Below are 10,649 nucleotides of genomic sequence, written 5' to 3'. Positions count from 1 at the left end.
TGTGTGACCTTTGATAGGTCTGCTAGCTTAGGACTGTTGACTGCTAGCTTAGTGAATTTTCCTTGAAAGATTTTATGCCCAGATCCTGAAGTTTTTATGTCTATGCATTAGGAGTTTTTGTCTGTTCAAAATATCTGTATGCATGTATTTAGGGGGAGCAATGGAATATTCATGTAAGTAATCACTCTAGGTTCTCATGTTCAGGGGGAGTGATACTTCTATGTGTGCTTGTGTTAGTTCAAGTTGTTTGATAGGATGTCCGATCTAATGTTTAAACACCCATGTCTGTCACTTGTAAGTATGGGAATTTATTTTTCCTTGCTTCTATATGTGTTTAGTGACAGTACTCTGAAGACATCCATGCATGTCACTTGTAAGTGTGGGAATTTATTCTCCCTTGCTTCTTTATGGTGTTAGTGACAGTGCTCTGTAAGTATGGGAAATTTATTTTTTCCCTTGCTTCTACGTGTGATAGGTGATCCTATCTGATGTGGTATAGGGTGTTGAAACATCCTAGTCTATAGGTTTGGAAACTTATTTTTCCTTGCCTCTATGTGTGGCAGGTACTCCTGTCTGTGGGAAGTGTTCTTCCTATTTGTAGCATAGAAATTTTTCCTCTACTCTTTGTGCTAAAGGATGAGAACATCCTACTGTTTATGGGAATTCATTTTTGCTAAGTGTAGCATAGGATTTTTCCTCTGCTCTATGTTGTGAAGGATGTTGAAACATCCAGTTTGTAGGGAACTTATGTTTCCTCTCTGTAGCATAGGAATTTATTTTTCCTCTGCTATTGTGAGACTAGGCTACTTATCTGATCCGCTGCTACATGTCTCTGTTCAAGTGTAATACCTCTACCAGCTGAAGCTGTGATTGAAGACTCGTGAGGTATTCTATGTATGCACACTCTTGCTATCTCTAGAGTGATACTACCTGCTACTTCTTCTTCTTGAATATGTGTTCGTTATGACTTGAGGAAGTGTATCTAAGGTATCTCTTTAGATTATGTGTGCTAGCTGTCTTTTCATAGGTATGGGTTCATGCCCTTGGAGAAATGGTCTTCTGTATCCCTCTGTTTTATAAGTATTGGCCTTAATTTGTTGGCTTAATTACACTTTTGGCCCCCTAAGTATCCAAAAGTTGCGATTTTGGCCCCCTAAAAAAAATATCTCTTTTTTGGCCCCTTAAGTTCACTTTTGGTTGCAATTTTGGCCCCCCAAGCCAATTTTGACTTGTTCAACGGTGACTGAGGTGCCACCTGGATTTTTTTTATTATTTTTTTAAAAAAAATGCCAAGCTGGCTTTTATGAAACAAAAAAAAAAAGAAAAAAAGGAAAATGGAAAAGGAAGGCACGTGAGTTGCTTTTTTTGCCTTCAGAACTTAAGTTTGTAAAATTGGCCCCCTTATTTCATAAACCATCCATCTTCTCAATTCTTCTTCTCTATCGCTCTCTGTATCCATTTTAGGGTTTGTGTGAATCAGTTAGAGATCAAGAACGTTGTGGGAGATCGTTGGTTATCGAAGCTACAGTAGGCCGATTCTAGGGTGGAGAAGATGAAGTGGGCTGAGAATGGCGCGAATGGGAAGGAGGTTGGTGGAAGTAATGTTGCTCGAAAGGATAAGGGCAAGCAGAAGTAAGTTACTTTTTGTCTTCTTTTACTTTGTTTGTTTATGGTTTTGAACTTTGTATTGCATGTGGGTTATTTGTCTTGTTGTGCTTTTGTATAAAAACCTTGCATATACCTTTGTAAAATATTAGTCTTTGTCTATATTTGGTCTTTTTTATGGTCTTTTACTTTGTTTGTTTAGGTTTTTGAACTTTGTCTTGCATGTAGGTTATTTGTCTTGTTTTGCTTTTGTATAAAAACCTTGCATTTACCTTTGTAAAATATTACTCATTGTATGTATTTGGTCTTTTTTATGGTTGGTGACAGTATTGAATACAATATTAATGCTTTAGGGGCTTATTTTAATTGCTGCATATGCCTATGTAAAAGGTTGTATATATAACTTTGCCAAATATTGACTGTTATATAACTTTAGGGCTGTTGTTGAGGACCACCCACTCAAGATAAGGTTCCACTACAATGGATACTTTACTGCTGACCCTCATGTTTGCTACAAAAGAGGTGAAATCTACGAGTTTGAGGGTACATGGGATTTAAATGAAGTGAACTTAATTGATTTGGAGAAATTGGTAAGGGAAGTAGGTGTGACAGGGGATTATACACTTTCGTATCCTGTAGATGTGGGAGAACTGAAAGAAGGTCTTAGAGTAATCAAAACTGTTGGAGATGTGGAAAGGTTTAAGGATGAGTACAAGTTAGAGGAAACTGTCAATTTTTACTTGGAACATCTAAGTTTGGAATATCTTGAGAAAATATATTCAGATGAAGAATTTTTCTATTCTGGTGAAGAACCTGAAAGTGAAACAGATCCTGAGTATGTAGCTGGGGAAGGTGAGCATTCTGAGCATGAAAGTGTTGATGGGAATGAAAGTGTTGATCTAGATGACAGTGACTATGATGAGGAATTTGACTGGACAACTGTGTTGCCTGACCAGCTAATCAATCCAACACCTGTTGATGCTTCAAGTGGTAGTGTTCAGGCTTTGGTAAGTGTTAATGCTTCAAGGAACCCTGATGCAACAACTCTGGAAGATTTTGATGATGAGCATGGAGATTCAGACTATCTAGAGAGTTCATGCTCTTCTGGAGATGAGAGAGGTAAGCAAAAGTTTTCAAAGTTTAAGTTGTCTAATGAAATTACTTTTAAGGTAGGACAGATATTCACAAATGCTGAGTTGGTGAAGAGATCTGTTAAAGAGTATGGGTTGCAACAAAGGAAAGATGTCTGGACTAAGAAGAATGAGAGTAGAAGGATTGTGGTTAAGTGTCGGCCAAAATGTCCATTCCACATGAGGTTTAGCAGATCTGAACCAAAACCTTATTTTGTTCTTGCTAGGTGTTATACCCTAATTTTGGGCCTAAAAATACTGACTCAATTCTTCTTTTCTTGCATGTTAAAACCATCCAAAGGGTTTTTCTTGCATTTCAAGTCATTTGATTTGTCTCTGATCAATTGCATCTTTCTCTGCATCTTATTTCAATATTATTTACAAAATTCATGAAAAAGGGTATTTTAGTCATTTTCCCATTCAAACTCATTTTTTTCTTTAAGAATTGATTGTGTCTTTTCAATTGGTTTGTATGAGTCCTTGTTTCAAGCCCATGTAAAGGTCCATTTCAAAAAATTACATTTGAAGTCACTTTGAGTCAGTTTAGCCCCTAGGGGCATTTTAGTCATTTCCAGTGTTAAAACTCTGTTTAATCTCTAAATTTTGCCCCTGAGTCTTTTAATTTGCTTGTATAAGCTCTTGCTTTAACTCCCTGTTAAAAAACCATTTTAAAATTGCATCTGAGTCATTTTGAGTCAGTTTAGTCCCCAGGGGTATTTTGGTCATTTCACATAAAATTTTGACAGAAAGAGGTTACTTTGAAGTACCTCATTTATGCAGCTGGTTCATTTTAGTCCTTTTGTTGATTTTATTTTTCGTTTCACTTTACGTTTAGTCAAATTTACCAATTTTAGTTCAAATTTTATTTTTAATTTTCCATTTTTAAAGTCCTCAAATTTCTAAAATTGCATTCAAGTCCTTTTTTTTGGTTTCGAATTTGTTTTTAAGTCCTTTTATTAAAATTGCAGAGTAGTCCCATTTTTTCTAATAATTGCAGAATGGTCCTTATTTTGTATCAAGTTTATTTTTGACCTTTTTTAAGTTTTGCAAGTTGGTCCTCTAACTTTCCAGAATTTCACAAAGGCCCTTAAGTCCAAATTGGTCTAAGGTCGAATCAAAACAAGTCCAGGGACACATGTCAGCAAGCTATTGGCCAAGGTATAACACATGTCAGCTATAAATACGAGCCAAATCATCAATGCACAGGATCACCATTCACTAAGTGCCAACTCACACAAACAGAATCCACAATTCTCTCTCCAGAATCAAAGATCAAAATCATAACCGTTTCCAGAAATCATCAAGAACATTCATCAAACCCTAATTTTCCAGAACGAAAGATTCAACCGAATTCTTAAGAATTAACGAAAGTTCTCAGTGATTCATTACTGAATCTTCATCATCGAACTTGTTTCTTCGCAATTCTGGTGCGAATTCATCACCAACGGTGACAAACTCAAACACGATCACGAAGAGAGAGAGAGAGAGAGAGAGAGAGAGAGAGAGAGAGAGAGAGAAGAAGAAGAAGAAGAATTAAAGCAAGTTTCGAACCAGTGAAGAAGAAGAAGAGAATAACTGATTTATTTTCAGTTCAAGAACTTACCAGAAGCATTCGCAAGGATATTTTCGTTCGAATCTCCGATCAAAACCAGGTAATCATCAAAACTTCTTCGTTTTTCATTGCAAAAGCTCAACGAAGGGCCACAAACGTAAATAAACGGTGAATCGAAGCGGAAACTTTGAAAAGATTTGAAAAAGATTGAAACCGAAACCCTAAAAATGTAATCCATGGAGATTCACCGTTTATTTGCAAAATCTAAGTTCATATCCATAATCAGTGTAGAAAATAGAATAGATTAGGGTTTCTTTTCAAGAAGTTTCGAAAAAGATTTGAAAACCTAGAAACCGTAAGATTCAAGTGTAGATCTGCTCATATCTAAGCCTCATTTCAAAAAACCAGTTCCAGAATCATAAAGAGGAGTCTCAGACGAACACAACGATGCAAAAATTTCCAGAAAAGAGTTCAGGTGCTGCGGCGCCACCGGCGAGCCACCGCACCTCCTCCGTTGTGTTCGTCGGAGAAGACGATCGGAGAAGGAGAAGAGTTGCAGAGCTTCTCTCACTAGGAGAGAGCTTAGAGAGAGAAAGGGAAGTGAAGAATGAGGCGAACCGGTCCCCAAATCTTTATAAAGACCATTGAACCGGACTGGTTCAACCTTGGTTCACTTCTGGTTCACTCTCCACCGTTTGATTTAGGTTTAGTTTGATCTGGATCAATCCAACGCCCCTGATGTGTTTGGATGATCCAAGATCCGTTTCCCCTTGGGCATGGGCCTCCTTTCTGTGCAGATTTTGCATCCTCATGATTTTCTTGCTATTCATACACTGCTGTTTGATAATTACACCCCTGTTTTGTCCAAAAATTCATATTAAAATTCCTGAAATTTTTTTATATGTTCTTGACATTTTTCTTGACGTTTTTGTGATATTTTTATGTGTTAAAACCTGAGGAAAATATATGTGGTATTTCTTGCTAAATTGTTTACTATTTTGTTAAAATTTGTGAAGTTTTGTATGTTTTTGAGTCTAAAAATCCTTTAAAATTCTAAAAATTTTCCATGTATGTTTCTTGTTAGTTTTGTGATATTTTTGTGATGATTTTGCATATTTAAAATTGATAAAAAATAATGTGATGCTTTTCTTGCTATTTTGTGATGTTTTGTATTAAAAATTTGTGAAAAGTACATGTTCTTGATCCCTAATCATGATACATGATGTTGATTTGTGAAGTGTGAATTTGTAATGAATTTCTTGCTGTTTTGAAGTGTTTTTTTTTACTGCATGTGAATATATTGTATGTGTTTACTTGTTTTACAAGTCATGTGAATGTTTGTTTGTGAAAATAAAGTGCCAAGTATGTCTAGAATATGGCATGATTCTTGACTTGAATGTGTTCTTGTAATCCTCATATCATTGATTGTGATGAAACCTTTGAAAATTGTCATGACATGGGAATTATGGGTCATATACTTGGCTTGGTATTGTGACAAATTTTAGGTGTATTTTGCTAAGAGTTTTGTCACCTTTTGTGTTAAATTTTTGCTACTTGGTTTAAAATTTTTACTCTATTATGCCATATTATGTTACTAACCCTCTCATCCATAATTCATTCATAGCATTCTCATCCCATCTCTTTAGATTTATATTCCTTGCAATTTACATTTCTTGCAAAGAATTAGGATGTAAAGACCTAGGAATTTTGTAATTTCTTTTATGCAATTTAAATTCTTGCAAGACCATAGCATGTATTTAGGCCAATGATGTAAAGGACAATGGACTCTAATGATGTACACCGACACAAGCACTGACACATGCACACACATCACATGGATACTTTAGATGTATGCCTAGGGAATGTATGCTTTAGATGTATGCTTAGGAATCGCGATACTTAGAAAAATTCTCTTTTCCAAAAAATATGAACAACATCACTCAAATATTTTTCTAAATAAACTTTGGGATCAAAATCCCATTGATTTTCCCCTTTATTTTCTTAAACGAAATCTTAATGAATTTTAATCATACTTGGGCATTTTGCAAAATAACTAATTCCACCTCACTCTTTTCCAAATCTTATGCCCTTGAGGCCTCTTTTCCTCATTCTTCAAAATTCCATTTTCCAAACTTAAAATCAACCAACAAAAACAAAAACATTTTTGGAAGAGAACTACGATGGATTGGATCCCTTAAAAGGGTACGTAGGCAAGGAACCAATATTCCTTTAATTCAAATAAAATAAAAATTCAAACGCTTTCTTCTCCCTCCAATTCTTCACTTAGTAAACCCTTGGGTGTAAATATCATTTTTCAAATAACATTTAAAAATAAAGCGCACGCGTAGAAAGTAAAGACGGTTCCTATAAGATACTATAGTCGTTATTTTTTCCCTTCCCAAGAAAAAATGAGATATCAATGGTTAAAAAGGTTCAAACGTAATCAATGTTTGACACCCAAAAACCAAGATAAAACAGCTGGCAACTTCACTGGGGAGATTCGAGAGTTACACCTAGTCTTTATTTCCACGCTTGCGCTTTCGTTTTTACTTGCTTCTTTTACTTGCTTCCTTATGTGAATAATTGTTTAAATTCTTGCAAACGTGTGGGGGTGAGAATATCAAAAGTCCTACACCCGGGCTGAGTGAACTTAGGATTTAGGGGGGATATAATCGACAATTCATTCCGAGGGTTGCCTCGTGTATTGGATTATGCGATCAATCCCACATAGCTGAGGCATTTTGGGGGTGATGTTGTCGACGCGTGTTGTCGCGTTTAGGCACTTTACTTCTAATTGTTCTATGACGCTATGAACCGTAGATAGCCGAACCCATCCATGGCCATTTTCTAGGATGTAGTGCGGAGGCTAAACCGAGTGTTGTCTCGAATTTTAGTCGTCACGCGATATTACACTCAAGTTAGACCTTCTTACGGATAATTATGGAGCGAGTGTTGTCTCGTGACACCATGATATACGTCGGAGAGGTTGCAACTTGGGAACTTTTTAGAACCCAGTTACTATTATCCAAATCCCTAGATTCACCGGACACCGTGTCCACCCATGACTCCTTGACTTTGAATCTCAACCCACCATGTTTTCTCCGTGCTTGAATGTGATCATGCATACATGCATAAACTTTTTTCCATGCATTTATCGAAGGGCTTAGACCAATTGAATTTGTAAACATTGTAGGAATGGGGAAGACTAAGTCCTACAAGTTCAAGGAAGTGGATTTGGCTAGTTTGAGAGGTTTGGCACTCAAGATCGAGGATCCAACTGGTTTGCGACATCGTTACGGGGCCATACTTACTCTTCTCCAGACTAATGTGGATGAGAAGCTTGTGCACACTCTAGTGCAATTCTACGATTGGGATTATCGGTGCTTCACTTTTCCCGACTTTCAGTTGGTGCCCACACTCGAGGCTTACTCTTGCTTGATGGATCTACCTATTGTTAAGGGGGTACCTTTTGCGGGACTTGAGCATCCTCCTACTCCTTTGGTTATTGCTAAAGATCTCTATCTCAAGACCACCGATGTCTCCAAGAATCTTGTCACCAAGGCTCACATCCGAGGGTTCACTTTGGAGTATTTACTTGAGAAAGCCAACCTCAAAACTACTTGTCAAGACACTCTTGAGGCTATTCTTGCACTCCTCATCTATGGGCTTATTCTCTTTCCAAATCTTGATGACTTCGTGGATATGAATGCTATTATGGTCTTCCACTCCAAGAATCCGGTTCCTACTTTGCTAGCTGACACATACCATGCTATTCACGATCGATCCAGCAAGGGTCGTGGGTACATTCTTTGTTGCGTGCCTCTCCTCTATAGGTGGTTTATTTCGCACCTTCCGAAGTCTTTTCATGATAATCTAGAGAATTGGACTATTTCACAGAGGATCATGGCTCTCACCCCTAATGAAGTGGTTTGGCTCACTCCCGCTGCTAGAGTCAAAGAGATTATCCTTGGTGGTGGAAAGTTTCTTAATGTACCTCTTCTTGGTACCCGGGGTGGAATCAACTATAACCCGGAGCTCGCCTTGCGACAATTTGGTTTCCCGATGAAAGAAAAGCCCATCCATCTTGCTACATCTCCTTACTTCTTTCACTACTCCAATGCACCCACAGGAATAAGAGAAGATTTCATAGAAGCTTGGTCTAAACTCCGGAAGAAAGAGGTGAAGCATATGGGTGTGAGATCCGGTGTCGCTCATGAGGCCTATACACAGTGGGTGATAAACCAAGCTGAGAAGATTGGTATGCCTTACCCCGCCATGAGATATGTGTCTGCATCTATTCCAACCATGTCTTTGCCTCTACTACCACCTACTCAGGAGATGTATCAGGAGCATCTAGCTATGGTGAGTCGGGAGAAGCATCAGTGGAGGACTAGATACTATGAGGCTGAGAACTTGATTATGACTTTGGATGGAAAAGATGAACAAAAGACTCATGAGGTGTTGACACTGAAGAAAGAGTTGGCTAAAGCTAGGAAAGAAATTAAAGAAAAGGATAAGTTGCTTATGAGGGACTCCAAGAGGGCTAGGGGTGCCCGTAACTTCTATGCCCGATACTGCAGCTATGAGTCTGAGACTGAGTCCGAAGAGGATCCTTCCACTTCCTATGCTTGATGATTTCCATTTCCTGTTGTTATTTCCAGTTGTTTATGTTGTTTTACATTTCAAAGTCTATCCATTGGCTTAGTATTTCAAAGGGAATTATCTTGTAAGACTCTGTGATGTTTGATTGTTTTGTCTGGTTTTGATGTTTCAGTTTGTTTAGCGATGTTTACAAGTTCCTAATTTGTCTAAAACCATTCGATAACACAAAAAAGAGTCTTTTTGCATATGCATTAACACATCTCATGCATCATATGCATTCATTGGTCACAAAAGACTTCTCTCGTGCTTATTGCCTCCTGGTTCTTCTGCCGCAGTCTGAAAAGTGGCTCGTGCTCGTAAGGTTTACCAACCAGATAGAGTTCATCAAACAAGATTTTACAGGAGAAGAAACATGGCTAACTTTGAAGAAGAAAATGCTCAGCTCCGTGCCGAATTGGCTGCTATGAAAGAAGATTTAGCTAAGGCTCATGACGATATGTCTACTATGATGGCTGCACAAGAACAACCAGCCACATCTGTCCCAGCTTCTACTGAAGTAATTCCATCATCCCACTGTCTATTGTGGTCTCTGATGCTCGGTTTGTCATGCCCAATCGACGCCCTTATGGACTCTCGGCTTTCTATGCTCCTAATACTGCGGCTGGTATTTATGGTATTGGAAATCAAGGACAGATTCCTGTGACAACTTTTGCTTCTACACCTACCTCTATGCCTCAAGTGACTACCGTTGTTACCGATCCTATCATACACATTGTGCAACAGGTAATCGATGTTGACACTCCGCGTGGACAAGACCCTATAATGGAGGCTATGAGAAAACAGTTAAGAGAGTTAGCTGGAGAACTCCGTGAGGTTAAAGCTAGCCGTGGGAACGGTGTTTCTGCTAAGGCTCGTGATCTATGCTTGGTATCCCGGTTTGAGGTTCCTAAGAAGTTCAAAGTGCCAGACTTTGACAAATACAATGGATCTTCTTGTCCACACAGCCATGTCATTCAGTACGTCCGAAAGATGGCCAATTACACAGATAATGATGCACTAATGATCCACTGCTTCCAGGATAGCTTGATGGAAGATGCAGCAGACTCGTACACTGGTTTAAGCAAAGACAATATCCATACTTTTGAGGAACTCGCTGCTGCTTTTGAAAATCACTATGAGTTTAACACCCGCTTGAAGCCAAATAGGGATTCTCCTAAGTCTCTGTCTCAGAAGTCAGATGAAACCCTTCGTGAATATGCTCAGAGATGGAGAGGGGCAGCTGCCCGTGTTTCTCCTCGGCTTGATGAGGAAGAACTGACACAGACATTCCTGAAAACTTTGAAGAAGGAATATGTCGAAAGAATGATAGTCTCTGCTCCGAATAATTTCTCCGATATGGTTACTATGGGAACCCGTCTAGAGGAGGCTGTCAGAGAAGGTATTATTGTTCTTGAAAAGGGTGAGACCTCAGCTAGTGCACCTAAGAAGTATGGTAATGGCCACCATAAGAAGAAAGAATCCGAAGTAGGGGTGGTATCTGGTAACCAGCCTACAGCTGCTACTCAGTTACCTCTACCCTACCAATATACGCAGTACTCTCAACATCCCTTCTTCCCGCCATTCTATCAGCAATATCCTCTGCCACCGGGTCAACCACCAGCGCCTGTTAATGCCATTGCCCAGCAAGTACAACAGCAGCCTCCTGCTCAACAGCAACAGCAGCAACAACAGGGTCCTCGGCCCAAGACTTATTTCCCACC

General features: G+C 38.7%; 1 protein-coding gene across 1 annotated transcript in view; it reads left to right on the top strand.

The window, feature by feature from the left end:
* The first annotated feature begins 1,552 nt into the window (after positions 1-1,552).
* LOC146922254 (uncharacterized) overlaps positions 1,553-10,649 on the top strand; it is a 53,093-nt gene continuing 43,996 nt past the window's right edge. Inside the window, exons 1-2 of the mRNA XM_085711502.1 lie at positions 1,553-1,632; positions 2,042-2,962. Coding sequence (XP_085567628.1) covers positions 1,553-1,632; positions 2,042-2,962 — 1,001 coding nt within the window. The remainder of the gene's footprint in view (positions 1,633-2,041; positions 2,963-10,649) is intronic.

This window comes from Medicago sativa, chromosome 5, assembly GCF_051527215.1.
Source record: "Medicago sativa cultivar Bolivia chromosome 5, Bolivia_mono, whole genome shotgun sequence".
In the NCBI taxonomy this organism is placed as follows: domain Eukaryota; kingdom Viridiplantae; phylum Streptophyta; class Magnoliopsida; order Fabales; family Fabaceae; genus Medicago; species Medicago sativa.
This window is presented reverse-complemented; position numbering and strand designations above follow the sequence as displayed.